This window comes from Erpetoichthys calabaricus, chromosome 7 (assembly GCF_900747795.2).
Source record: "Erpetoichthys calabaricus chromosome 7, fErpCal1.3, whole genome shotgun sequence".
NCBI classification, from domain to species: Eukaryota; Metazoa; Chordata; class Cladistia; order Polypteriformes; family Polypteridae; genus Erpetoichthys; species Erpetoichthys calabaricus.
Genome location: NC_041400.2, coordinates 81889475 through 81904870, shown reverse-complemented (window position 1 = coordinate 81904870; position 15396 = coordinate 81889475). Strand labels below are relative to the sequence as shown.

Here is a 15396-nt window from a genome sequence, read left to right as displayed (position 1 = left end):
GCAAATAAGACATACAGCCTTTGACCGGACTTCAGTGAAAAAGTATTTAGTTGTCCATTCCTTATTAAACACTTGGCACTCACTGTCGACTTTTCTTTTCTTTGGCCCACTCATTGTTGCAGACGGGTTCAGAGCAGTAGCAGAGTAATAACAGAGAGTAACCGGGCTCCGCAAAATCAAGTCAATGTATCACTGCGCCTAATGCTCCACCTGGTGGAATGCCAGGCATTACAGGACAAGGTCAAATGAATGCAGTCATAATAATGATATGATTTGGGCAATTTTGTACCAATCTTCGGCGGGCCAGATTAAAAAGACCAACGGGCTAGATGTGGCTCGCGGGCCGTAGTTTGCCCAACCCTGTCTTACTAACTTATAGGGGGAAAAGACTATACCATTGTCTATGAGTATGGAAGAAATTTATATTCTGTTCCAATTAGGCAAACATTAATATGAGTTTAACTCAAAACTTTAACTTTCTAAGATTGGCTCTTACAGTAATGAAACACACTCTCACTGCAAACACATTTTGACTGTTTACTAATATTCCCGCACTTGACTAGTTGTTCAATAATATCTTTAAATAGGAACCCCAATTTGCTTTTTCTGCAAGATTACTGGTGTATTATACTTATGTCTTTTGGTGAGATCCCCATTATTTATATAATGGGATGACACTTGATAGTTTCCAGTATGTAGGAATTATATCAGTATGCAGCGTTAGATTTAAAACGTTAATAATAGTAATGGTTTCTGTTTTAATTCTGTAGCTCTGTATTAAACAGTATAAAATTTCAGAAAAATAAAATTAATCATATGTGGCAGCAATTCTAGGACCATGTTTACTTTCACAAATTTGAGCTGAAAATACACAAAACATGGTTGAAACAAAATCAATTAACTGTGATAATATTCAGGCTCCATAGTTTCTGCAAACAAAAGGAGTGAATACATTTGAAATCCTTGTACACTTTACATCCATGTTACACTATTTATAATAGCCACCTGTATGTGATATTCTCAAGGACTCCTCAGTACTAAATTTAAATTACCTAAATTACAAGCTTAGTTAAAACTACCACTGACAAGAATTATAGTCACAGATATGTCTGAACTGTCTGCAATGCATGTAGCACCATGTAAACTGACCTGTAGAGGAAACCCAAGAGAATCAGCAGCTGCATCCTTAATCTAATAATAACTGGTGCAGACAGCAGAGGTAAACAGTCTGGATTGTATATTCTTCTTTAAAAAGTATTTCTGTCACCCTGGTGTATCTATGGTTCAAGTATTTAAGCTCACAAGTGTTGTCTTGATCATAGATGCTATGTAAATTAAGCCCTGTATATTTTTCAGAAACAGATTGCTTCCTAGTTCTTTAAAACTATTCAACATGTATGTGATATTGAAACAAGTAATTATAACTAACCCAAATAGAAAAATAAAGTTGACAAACATAATTTGTCATAAGCCTAAGGCTTCAGTTGTTTTGTTCAACAAACTTATCAAGCAAAGGGCAGTTAATGGAACACCAATGATGAAGTGCCTTCCATCCATCCATCCATCCATTTCCCAACCCGCTGAATCCGAACACAGGGTCACGGGGGTCTGCTGGAGCCAATCCCAGCCAACACAGGGCACAAGGCAGGGAACCAATCCTGGGCAGGGTGCCAACCCACAACAGGACACACACAAACACACCCACACACCAAGCACACACTAGGGCCAATTTAGAATCGCCAATCCACCTAACCTGCATGTCTTTGGACTGTGGGAGGAAACCGGAGCTGCCGGAGGAAACCCACGCAGACACGGGGAGAACATGCAAACTCCACGCAGGGTAGACCCGGGAAGCGAACCCGGGTCTCCTAACTGCGAGGCAAAGTGCCTTCCATGCGTTATCAAATATTAAAGACAGGTGAATGTTGATTTCCATTTAAAGTTTATTAAAATAGAGTGCACAGGCTGGATTTCACAGGTACAATTTGGGTACATAAATATCACTTTCTTGTGACTACTGTGCCATTTTCTATATTTTCTAAAAGAAGGTAATACAATAAATCTGAGCATTTGCAAGTGACATTCTTTTCCATTCTGCAAATACCCACTCCAAAAAGAAATATTTACAAGGCTTAATGGAAGAGGTATTACAGGCTCCTGTGTTTATTATGGCCTTGACATTTTTGCTAGAATCAAAGATTTTGTTCAATGATGACAGGAGAATATTATAGGATGGCGGAGCTTCTCATGATTATTGCCATTGTTAGTAAACCAGAAGAAATGCTCTTTTTTAAAAATTAGTCCAGTAAAAGATTCTTAAACATCTGCAGGTCTAGAAAGACACAACTCTGGAGTGTATGCTACATCTTAAACAGTCTGAAACCAATACATCATTAAAATCCAATTAACATCTTTGGACCTATTTAACAAGACTGGCAATCTGCATTCAGCATTAGCTGGGGGAGATAATAACTAGTAAACTCTCACTGTGTTTCTGACATGCTGCCTTATATAGAACCATCTTTGGCAGTTGTACTAAATATCATCATCCTGCAACAGACAAGTGCAATTATCTCACACCAAACCATATATTGTGAGTGGAAAATAAACAGCCAACATAAAATCACTGTCAACATTTGGCACACCAGCATTGAAGTTAAAATGAAACAAAATCAATGGCTTTTGGAAAATACAAAAAAAAATTTCAAAGTCACCACAGAATTCTAGTCATGATTAAATATTTTAGTTAATAACTGGTCTGTAAGTCAACATTTGACATATTGTAACCACATCAATGCCTGTGAAATCAAAGACATCAGTACCTTTCAGAAACATTCCCAGATGCCAAGAGAGAGCCCAACAAAAAAAAGTTAATTAGAATTAGTTACTTTGATATCTACCATAGAAATGGAAATGACTGCCTTTCTACTGGCAACACTTCTAGAGAATTTTTTTATTTGATCTATGATAATGGATCACAAATATCTGATTGAAGAAACTTTCAGAATTTGTTTGAGACAGTAGCATTTTGTGTCTGTTGACTATAGTCTGAAAAAGTAAAAGACAGCTTAAGAAAAGAAGATAGCAACAATACTTTTGTGACAAATGAACCATAGGTTTGTATACTCAGAGGTCCACCTACTTGGCAATGTTATCTTCAGATATCAAAGATTGCTGCTCTAAGGCATTGGCACATAAATAGTGACATTACAATACCAATACCAGCCTAAGGTTCCAAGCCAGCTTTGTAAAGGTAACGTGGCACCTGTTTTTATCCACTATGGACACTTATTATAATCTCTGGGACAACTCTGGAATCCTGCTGATAGTCTGGATACCAGTGACGTTAAAGGTCTGTTTAATAACAAGGCAAAACTGCTTTTCAACCAAATGTAAATATAACACCTGTCACCAAGTGCAGACAGAGGTAGATCAGAGGCCCTTCAGCAAAACTGACCAAGGGTGAATGTCTGCTCATTGGTATTTGGGAGAGGAGACAATACAAGTCCAAAACCAATTTAATTTCTACTTCAAAGAAAATATGCAAGGCACCTTGACCAGATCTAAGGAAAGTCAAACTGCTATGCCTGTAAAAGAAACAGAGTTATAAAAATTTTATGGGATCTGGAGGAATACTTGTACTCTCAGCTTCCTTCCTCATTTGAACGTGACTCTGATTTGAGTTTGACAAACTCACGAGCCACCTCATCATTAGTGCGCTGTGACAGAATCCGTAGAATTGTCATTCCAGTCTCATCCATATTGATTCGACGTCCCAGTGGGCACCAATATGCACAGCTGCCCTTGTCTGCAATATCCCTTAGCTGCATCACTGACATTCCAAGCACGTGGTCTTCCCTGGCAAAGCAGTAGTCCTTCACACAGACCTGTAGCTCGTAACAGTCCGGTCCATCTTCATTACCTAGGATGCTAGATGAGCAAAAAATAAAAGTATACAGTAAATAATTCAATTGTATTTTAAGTTTATAGCTTTTCTGATAATTTACAGAGTAATCATGTACCGTATTTTTCGCACCATAAGACTCACTTTTTTTTCCCCAAAATAAGGTTGGAAATGTCTGTGCGTCTTATGGAGTGAATATTGCGTCACAGACCATGATGTGTATTACCTGACAAAAGTCGATATCCAGGGGTAGAGGGCGACAAAACTCACTGTTACGTTACAGGCATTCCCTCTGTGCTTGGAGGAATGTTAGACTCATTGACTCGGCATCTAATCCTTGCGTGTGCGTGAGTTGCAAAATGTAAACAAATGTAAACAAAGGCAAGATGGCATTGACATCTCACGAGGGAGCGAAGCGAGTGCAGAAAACAAAATACTCAGCAGACGATGTTTTGCGCATTATCACTGATTCGGACTCTGATTTTTCAGAATCTGATTTTGTTGAGAGTGATCAGGAGATCGAACAAGAGAGTGAGGAACTGGCATCAGCTGATCGGGACACCAGCTGAGCGCATTCGTGCAGCCGATGCACCTATAGTAAGGTTCGTGTGGGAGGAATACCTAGACATTGATCCATGGGAGCCAAACTGGCTATCGGACTTCACAAGACAGTATGGCTTGCTGTTGGACTCGACAGATTACCAGCCGCTGGACTACTTCAGGCTGTTATTTCCTGAAGCTGCCTTTCAGCTACTGTCAGACGAGACAAACGGGTATGCAGAGCAATTTTTTGAATCGAGGGCTGTGCTTGCACCGCATTCTCGTATTTCAAACTGGAAACCCACAACAAAACACGAGATAAAGGGCTTTGTGGCATTACAAATATAGATGGGACTAGACTGGCGATATAACTTCAGGGAGCATTGGTCCAAACGTGCTTTGTCCCCTGGAGTCTTTGGACAGGTTATGCCGCGTGATGATAGGTACGTGCTCCTGCAAAGTGATTGTGAGCAACTGAGCTTCATAAATTCTGACACTAGCGATGAGGAGTTCTTGGGGTTTCCATAAAACTAGAAGAGTGCTTGAACCTTAAAGTCTCTCCTTATTTGTTAATGACAGTGATGATGTTTCTTAATACCACTGTTGAATGTACATGGTTGAAAAATTATTCTGCTATATTTTATTAAACATATTAGTACACCATTTGGTTCAGAATATTTTTTTTCTTGTTTTCCTCCTCTAAACCTAGGTGCGTCTTATGGTGCAAAAAATACGGTACATATTTAAAAACAAGGGGTGCACATAATTCATTTAGCTTTCTAAACCAACCATTTAATTAAGCTACTCCAGAATTTTATACAGCCTTATTATTTTTAACAGTTATTAATAACTTAACCAGAGTTTGTAATAAATACTCGCTATTTTCCTCAGGTTTCTTTCAGCAAGTATTTTGTTAATTAGCTTTAAAAAAACAGACAGAATTTATTTCTGCAGACACCTTTAAGCATTTCTCCAATGTTGTTCATCCTTATTCTGCAAGTTCTGTCCTCAAGAGTGTTTTTCTCAATAATAAAACTAATTTGGCTCATTTAGAATTATATTAATAGTCTCCTTGGTACTTTCTATCACTAAGATTTTCATTTCATTGGTAAATCTCCCACATTAATTCAGTCTACCTGAATTTACATTGAGAGGGAATTGTTAGGGACTCCGAGGTACAATAGTACCACAATGATTGGATTATGATATGACAATTCTGCAACAATTTTGTTTGTGTTGAAATACTAAGTATTGTGATTACCTTCTGCAATATACTGCAAGTTATTACATTATTTTAATAGACGTTAATTTAATTTAAAGCTGAAATTGTTCAACTATATGCAGAAATGTGTCAATGTATATACTTAACAAGAAAAGCCCTTGACTCGATTTATGTTCCTTCAATCTTTGTTTAACTGTGGAAAATGATTTCAAGTACCTTAGCAACCACCATAGGAAGACAGAGAATGCTAAACTACACAACACACTTTGGAACATCATGTAAATTTAACTGTAGAAAGTTTCTGGAGACATATGCCCATTTATATGGCTGTCAAACAGTAACTGAAATTTGAATCATTGGGGTTTAAAGTATTACTTGAATACCAATTTTATGACTACAGTGGTACCTCTGGTCATGACCGTAATTCGTTCCGAAACTCTGGATGCAACCCGATTTGGTTGCGACCCGAACGTAATCTCCCCATAAGATTGTATGTAAATACAATTAATCCGTTCCAGACCGTACGAACTGTATGTAAATATATATATTTTTTAAGCACAAAAATAGTTAATTATACCATAGAATGCACAGTGTAATAGTAAACTAAATGTAAAAACATTGAATAACACTGAGAAAACCTTGAACAACAGAGAAAACTAACATTGTAAGAGTTCGCGCTAGACCCTTACGAACCGCTCACTGTGAACACTTTTTTTATGAGTTGTAAGCACAGGGAAAAAAATGAAATGCCACTTCTCTTGTGAAACTTTTCACACCATCCTCTCCTGGTTTTAAATTCCTCACCTTCGCCACTCAAAGAAGGATTTTTTTCAGCAAATCACCATGAATCTTCCTGGCTTTCACGCATATGATCGCCTCGCTTATGCTTTCCCCTGCAAGTTGCTTCTTGTTCAACCACACTAGCAACAGTTTTTCCACCTCTTCCAGCATTTGAAGCCTTTGCTTGGTTAACATTGTAACTCCTTTTGAAACATCAGCTGCTTTGTTAGGCCCTGTATACGCAAACAAAAGAAAATGGGAAACGGACAATGGGAAATCACTGGTGCGTACGAACACGCGTAGGGAAACTGGCTGCCAGTGTTTTTGTTCACCACCAGAGTGTATGGTCGTGAACAGATGCAAAATTTTGATCGTAACCCGATTTGTACGTGTTCGCAAACGTTCATGACCAGAGGTTCTACTGTACATAAACATATGTAATCATTAGGTATACGGTGCCCATTAAATTATTATTTTCTCAACACATTATAAAAGTTGGGACGGCACGGTGGCGCAGTGGTAGCGCTGCTGCCTTGCAGTTAGGAGACCCGGGTTCTCCCTGTGTGGAGTTTGCATGTTCTCCCCATGTCTGTGTGGGTTTCCTCCGGGTACTCTGGTTTCTTCCCACAGTCCAAAGACATGCAGGTTAGGTGGATTGGCGATCCTAAATTGTCCCTAGTGTGTGCGTGTGTCCTGCGGTGGGCTGGTGCCCTGCCTGGGGTTTGTTTCCTGTGTGGCACCCTGTGTTGGCTGGGATTGGCTCCAGCAGACCCCCGTGACCCTGTAGTTGGGATATAGGGGGTTGGATAATGGATGGATTATAAAGCTTTCACATTCACACAAAATGTTTTAAACAATGTTCAGTTTTCAAATGCAGAAAAAAGTTCCATATTAATTAACCATGGGCATAAAAAACATCCTGTTATCCTTTACATCCACAATTAGCATTTTTCTTTTGCTTGTGGAGCTTCTTTGTAGCAAACATAGATATGACCAGAAAAATAGCAAAGAGTTTTTGTGAACATTGAAGCTAAATGTGACAAGTATTTTCAGATGGAGTTTACTGATTCTCAGGTGTGATGACCGTGCCAGTATGAATTCTATTTTTCGTAACAATTTTTTATTTAATATTTCATATCTCTGCCAGAGCTGGTAGTCGTCTACCTTTAGTGTGGCTCCTTTCACTTGACCTTACTAGCATTATAGCCCTACCCACAGCATAAAGCTCCTGCCTGCTCCTGCTGGCATCGCTCTCTGAATCACAAATCCCCCTACCATGACAAGGTGGTAAACCTTGAGGGGGTTGTTATTATTATTGTTTTTGTTGTTGCTGAATAGTTATCTATAGTGTAGCTTATGGTATAATTTTTGCCCCATCCCTCCAATGTTTATGATGGGCCGGCGCCTATGCATATCTATATATACTGATTATACCTAAATTGTTAATTTCTGCAATCTGCTAATTTCTGCAGTCTTTTGAGTTTGCACTGTGTATATTTAGTTAAAAGGGCAGGCATCTTTTAGCTTGTAGGATGGAGTTTGAAACAGCCAAGGCATTTAGGGAAGTGTGCAGGAGGAGCAATACAGCCATGATACAGTTTGCATTCAGTTTTATGTGATATATTTCTATTTTTTAATGCCTATTTTAGATTGTACTGTTTGAAAGCTAATCTTAATGGCTATTATATCACTGTATCATGAAACCTGTATAGCAATACATATTGTATGTGAATTATATGTATTGTTTCATGCCTAGTAAGTATACCTTGTTTAATTAAAGGATATGTACCACACTATACTGTAGTTTAGAAACACTGAAAGAATTAGTGAGCACATTTAACAGACAGAAGTGTTGTGATTGCCACTTATTGCTTTCTAAAAATGAAAAACACTACCTTCTAGGACAGTAAAATGTTAGATCCTGTAGAGGTGTTTTTTGGCAAATAAGAATTCTTCTCCATTTCAAATGGTTTACTTTAGTAAAAAATAAACATTGACTATAAACTGCTGCTGCTGTCTTGCACTAAGGAGACAAGGGGTTTTGTCCCGGGTAAGTACAAAAGTTTAATATGTCACTGTGCTCTGTACAAAAAACATTTTATAAATCCACTCACGTGTACAGCTAACACAAGGCCAGATTTAGCACACAGGGGCTCATCATTTAGAACTGCTAGGCAAGCATTAGAAGACAAGAAGGGGACAACTACAAAAATGGGCATTGTACTATTTTTGTGTGACAGAGTCAGCATGATATTGGATCTTCTTTTCCTTGTTTGGAATGGCATGATTTACCTAAGTGGGGGCCTGCACATGAAGAAAGGGAATAAAACCTCGGAACATTGCCTGGCACACCTTTGAAGCCAATGGACGGATGGGAGATACCGTCATCCGATCTGGAAAATCCTTCCAACGCTGTGACGAAAATGGCAGACTCTACACAAGGGCTTGTCATGGCTTCCTTGTCTGTTATGCCGTATAAACCATTATTAAAGAAAGCTAAGTTATTTTCTCTTATGTGATTTCTTACCGCCGTGTCACCAAGGGAAGGATATCGCCTGTTCATAATATATCTATTTAGGTTCAGGTTACTTAAGACGCCACAATTGCAAAACAAACGTATTTCCAGGGAGCTAGCACCTCCTATAGGAAAACAGGGTCCTCCCTGCATGTGGTTTTCATGTTCTCCTTGTGTTTGCATGGGTTTCCTCTGGGTACTTCAGTTTCCTCCCACTGTACAAAGACTTAGGTTAGGTGAATTGGCGATGACAAACTGGCCCTAATGTGTTTACTCTGCAATGGATTTGTGGCTATGCAGGGTTTGTTCCTGCCTTGCACCCTATGCCAGCTGGGATAGACTCCAGTGCCTCCTGTGACCCTGTTCTGGATTAATCGGGTAAGAAATGACATGCAATTGTCCATACTCTGTCATTTTTTTGTTCTTGGATTAATTATCTCTCAGTTTTGTTATGTTTAATGCTGTGTTTAGAGGAAGGATCTTTAATTTTACTGAAAGAACTACTGAACATAACCTATGAATAGATCTCTCCTCTTCTGATCTGTCCTGGCTTCTGCACTATGGCTGTCCCTCTTTGTGGCAACTGCAGCCCGTGTGTTCTTGTTTATTTGTAGGTTTAGCACTTTTTTCAGTAGCAGCCATAGGTTTCTCTGATTCAATTTCTTCTAAATTGTGCAACCTGCTACTGAAAAAAAAAAGTTTCTTTTATGTCTATTGTCCAGCCAGTGATGGCAGTTTAGATTTAACTACTTTGCTTTTCAGCCTGTCTGTCTAATCTGTGCAATCTGCTTGCTCATCTTATCATTAGATGCCTTGTCCTGCTTGTATGCACAACTGGATCTCCAACTTAGATATCAGCAATCTTCTGTATATTTCATGTCTGCTGGCTTAGTATAGTAACAACACATTTGGTTTACACAAACCCATAATGTGTCTTCTTGTGGATAGTTAATATAATGATTTTAGTTTTAACTACTGTGCTTTACATGTGCATAGTCACTTCATACATTTAAAATAAATGTGTTATATTCTTACTGTAGTTTCCAAATATTGACAGTTGATTTTATGAAGTTACTATTAATTTTCAAAATTCAAAATAATAAGATGGATTATAATTTCTATTAAAGTAAGCACAAACTCAGGTAGCTTTGAATAATGAATACATTATGGAAGATATCCTGACAAATTATTTACTTTTAACAGATTCAGGAGCTTGTGTATTTGTATTATTTTTCCAACAAATATTACAGGATTTTCTAGTCATTTTAATTGGCTTTATTCAGTATGGGGAATTAGTAAGTTTACTCTGATGTACATGAAGGCATGCCAACTGTGCTACCAACCCTCATTGTTTCTGGTAACTGTAAGAGTGTGTATATAATGTTGTGTTTTTAATGAAACGCCGATGAGGAAAAATACAAAGTAAACCAGTTATTGGATCTGCTTGAGTTTATGAGTTTATGTAATGAAAATTTCAATTTTAGTCGGGTCTGTTTTTTTTTTCTTAATTATATGACTTATTATTATTACATGAGGTTTATTCTTCGATCATGTTAATACAAATTCAATCACAAATAATGGGAAGGTGTGTTTTAGTTTCCAAACAAGGCATTTAATACATAATAATGACAGAAAATGCAGCATTTATACTCATCATGAAAACAGAACAGGTAGATTAAACACTTCACCTTGCTATCTATAAGTTAGAAAAAAAACTCTGCAGTCTATATGATTTAAATTAAAGTGATGTAGTTTTTCTTACTGTAACTTGTACAGTTAATAGAATTCTGCAAATACGTTGACAAGCAATCTGAGAACAATCATAAGTGCTTGAGTCAAATTAGAATATTAGGAAAATTTTGACAAAAACTGTCCATTCAGTTCAACAGGCTCAATAATCCATTTAAGAGAAATTAACCCAAAATGACAACAAGCCAAGTTTTGAAGGTCCCCAAAGTACTACTGCCTAGCACACAATGTGTTTGTAGTTCTTTGTGAGAAGAAACAGGACTCTTATCTGAGTATCCGTGATCATGGTAAAGAATTTATTTTCAGGTTACAACCACAATACTAATTCCTGCGCCTACTAACTCCCTTCATAATTTAAATTTTAAATCATTTAATCATGCCATCATATCCATTTGCTTAAACAAAAAGTTAAAATCCTTCCTCATTGCTGTAGGACAATGTGGACATTTTCTCAGACTGTTAGTCTTTCAGTGGCACATAAAGCAGACTTAACCAAAATGTATTAAGCCAGCAGCACCCCTTCTCACTTACAATACAGAGTAATCACTCAAATGAATGATTAAACTGCAGCTTTGCCAACACTTTGGTCTTACTTCATCTGATTACAGAGGTGCTAATTGGATGAAAAATCACCCAAAAGATATTTCATTTTTAAGCTTGTAACCACCAGCTGAACTCTGGCTCACTTTGATGGAGAAAATGAGGTACCTATAGGCAGGAACTGGATCTGTAACTGGAAATGACCTTAATCCAATCACCACATGCTACACCTTTTGTTAAAACTAAGTGTATGCATCTTTTCTGTCATTCTTTTGGAGCTGAAAATGGCCCAGACTTCGGAGTTCAAAGCTGATGACCTATTCTTTCGAAGCTGAAAGCCACTGACCCTCTAGGTAACAAATAGCTCACAAACTTTGTTTGGACCTGGAAACTATTATCCATAGAGCCTTGGATCTGGGAGCCCAGAATTATTTCAGCTCTAAGATTTACTCTTCTAAGTTAAACTATATGCAAGTGACTGAGTCAGCATATTTTTAGTAATATAATTTATGCATTTTAACACTAGAATTACCAAAGCCTACAAAAAAACTCATAAACCTGGCCCATCTAAACATCCATTTGCACCTCTCCATCAGCGTCTTTTGTGTTTTAAATGTGTCAATAAGCACAAGCAGCAAGCAGCCTACTACCCCATCCCCCACCACCGCAGAAATGGCAAAATGTTCTCCCAGCTTAAGCCTTGTTTATCAGGAAGTGAGGTACCGGGAGCTGTAAATAATATATCGTTATTTGGAACACATGCATTTCATGTGTGTTCCGTGTTTACAAAGATCTATGTAAGTGTAGCGTGACAGAAATGTTGAAAACATGCCTAAAAGACAAACATTTTTCATGTTTTAGTACTAAAACCTGCAGCTAAAGTGACTTCAGTACACATGTACATTATAAGCATGCCTGTGTCGATCAAACACATGAAGCTCTTCAGTTTACTTCTGACTTTATGCTGTAGAAAGATACATAAATGAATCAAGGTAAATGCCATTCGATCTGGCTTTTAAATATATTTCATATATTTCATCTGAGTTCACCTCTGTTATAGTACATCTTTATTTGAAAACAGCAGTGTCAATAGTTACAATAAGAGCAGCTCACTACTCAAAACATTTATTTTGGGACACAGCAAGGCTCGAACCCACAACCTCTTGAAAATGAGTCAGCAGTTCTTACTGCTGTACTACCAAAGCAGTTGTGACAATGAAGTATCCTAACCCGATTTCTTTTTCTTTGGTTATAGTCTTGAATAAAAGCATACTTGTTCTGTTATATTTGTACCTTTTGTGAAAGTGCTTATTTGATATTTGGACTCCAGTCTTCACACATTATACACTTCATGTCAAAATTTTGTTGTTTCTACTAAAACATGAAAAAAGTTTGTCTTTCAGGTATGCGTTCAACATTTCATGCATTTCCTGTCATCCTACACTTACATAGATCTTTGTAGACACAGCACACATGAAATGGATGTGTTCCAAATAACGATATATTATTTACCCTATAAAGCTCCAGGTACCTCACTCCCAGACAAACAAGGCTTGAGCTGAGAGAGCTTTTTGCCGTTCCTGCAGCGGCGGGGGGATGGGATAGCAGGCTGCTTGTGTTGACCGATACTGTACATTTAAAACACAAAAGACGCTGATGGAGAGGTGCAAACATATTTAAGGTGGGCTGGGATTACGAGTTTTTTTGTAGGCTTTGGTAATTCTAGTGTTAAGGATCTGTTCATAGCCCACTGGCATTTACGTCTCTCTATGCTTCTCCTTGGCCACATTATTTATAGCTTTCAGCTGGATTCCACTTTTATGTTGTTGAAATACAGGTTAACTTAAGGATTAGAACTAGGTGTTCATGACAGATTTCAAAACCAACCTTAAACCTGCCTTAAATTAAAAGCTGAGTAGAATACTATTTCCTAAAAGTACAAAGCAACAAAACAACGGGTCTGAAGACAAACCACTTTGTACAATCTTCATTGGTACCTATTCTCAGCTTAAAAATTAACTCCTTTAAGTATGTTTTGTAAGTGGATGCCCAAAGTGTGTCTTCATCTGACGTGAAGAAACCTGGCATCATTTTTAATTTCTTCTCCATTTTATCAAACTCATGTAAATGATACAATGATTTTTTTCCTGCATCTACCTCATTTCCATTAACTGTTCATGCATTTACCTTTTTAGATAACCTTCTGAAAGATATTATTCTGCTCAGGAGATTCATATACTTCTTCAAAGAGCGACTTAAAACTGATCTATTACCTAGCCATTTTACTTGAACTAACACTCTGTCTCTGTTTTACTGTATTTACTAACACTAACACTCTCTCTATCTCTGTTTTACTATCTTTGACCAAATTACATCTTTATTACAATACTGTATTTTGTATCCAGTATTAAGTTCACCACCTTCCGGAATTTTGAATTTCATTTCTATTTGGTGTTTTTCTTTCACTGACATAGACCAGTATATTATGTAACTGTATTATATAGTTTTACTGTATTTATTGGACTATTCTTTAACTCTGTACATCTGCTGATATTGTTATCTTTAAAAACATTTCTTTAGTGCTCTTAGTAGAAAAATGGTACTCTGTAAATAAAATGTATCACTATTATTGGTAGTGTTATTATTAGTGTTAACATCAACCCAGTTGTAGCCTTTAGCTATCACATTTACCTGTATATACTCTCTAAAACCTTTTTTCCAATTTAGAAATATTCAAACTATTTAGTGCAGTTTCTAAAACTTGTAAACTGCTTGTCTCTCACCTTAAATTACTTATTAATGCTCATACTCCTGAGTATAAGGTATAATTACAAGATTCAGACCTTCATACAATACCCAGGATAATTTAAAATTGCTTTAGTAAGCAGAGCCTTATGTTATATGGTGATCAACATCTGTAATGATCTTCATTACAAAAATGAAAAGATGCATCATCTGTCTCACCATATTAATCAAGACTGGAGACAATTTAGCATAGAATGCACTTAATAGAGACACAGGTTAGGCTATTTATATTGCTTGGTAATATTAAGGCATTCTGTGTAATTGGTTTTTACTGTGTCTTCCTCAATCTTTTCTCTTGCCACTACACTGCTGTGACAGTTGGTGTCACTTCTAATTGGAGGAGGTTATCCCTACTGGCATTGCAAAGGGACCTTAAAGTAAATGTGTCACATGCACTGATATATATGACATCAGAATTCAATCATATTTTGTCAAAGTAAGTGATGCTTACTTTAATTGCACTTAAAGGAAGAGGATCTATTAAAAAAAGTCTCAATACATATTAATATATCTTTCTATATACATAGCAAAATCGTGTATACATTCAGCATGGGCATATTTAGAATTATGAAGGGCTTGCAAAGTTGGTAGCCAGACGTCCTGTGGCTTTTAACTTTTCCCATTGGGCTACGAAAATGTAACACCGCCCTTCCCGACGGGCTACCTAAAATTATACTCTCATGAAAGTAAGTTCCCTCCTTTATTCACTTTATCTGCTCTCATGACTTGCTATTTGAATTTTATAAAAAAAAATCACTGTAATGATTTGGCTGGAGAATCAGAGAGCCATAGACAGCTACAAAGGACGAGCACTGTACTATGTACAATTGGTGCATTGGTGCCACCCCCTGTAAAGGAGTGTAGATCTCACTAGTGATGGGCTGCTCAATACTGACGTTTCAACACCGCGTCAAGCTTTCAAAGTGCTGGTGCTCGAAGCACTGCTTCAAGGCTTGTTTCAATTGCACCCGTCATGTGATTTTGAGGCACGCTAGCGTCATGACGTCATTGATATCTGTGCAGTCAGCAGCCGATTTGGTCAGCCCCTCACCTGCTGAATTTATTTGGCTTAAAGTGTAAAGACGGTTGGCCCTGCTGCATCTGTAAGGTGTGCTGATGCGAGTTCAAATCCTAGTTGGGTCTGGCATACGGTCATTGCCCAAAGTTAAAAAAGGAATTCTTTTAAAAAACAGTTATGTAGTACTTGTCTGTAAGTTTACAAATATGTTTAGGAGACATTATGAACGATTCACATGGGGCACCTAGTTCCTTGTTGTGATATTGGGTTCACCTAGAATCTCCAATAAATTGGTTAGCATATTTTGCATAAGGCAGCACGTA

General features: G+C 37.5%; 1 protein-coding gene across 1 annotated transcript in view; it reads right to left on the bottom strand.

Moving 5' to 3' along the window:
- Window positions 1–1925: 1925 nt before the first annotated feature.
- The window catches only part of LOC114654212 (protein unc-13 homolog B-like), an 837814-nt gene continuing 824343 nt past the window's right edge, over window positions 1926–15396 (bottom strand). Inside the window, 1 exon segment of the mRNA XM_051929449.1 lies at window positions 1926–3930. Coding sequence (XP_051785409.1) covers window positions 3645–3930 — 286 coding nt within the window. The 3' untranslated portion in view covers window positions 1926–3644.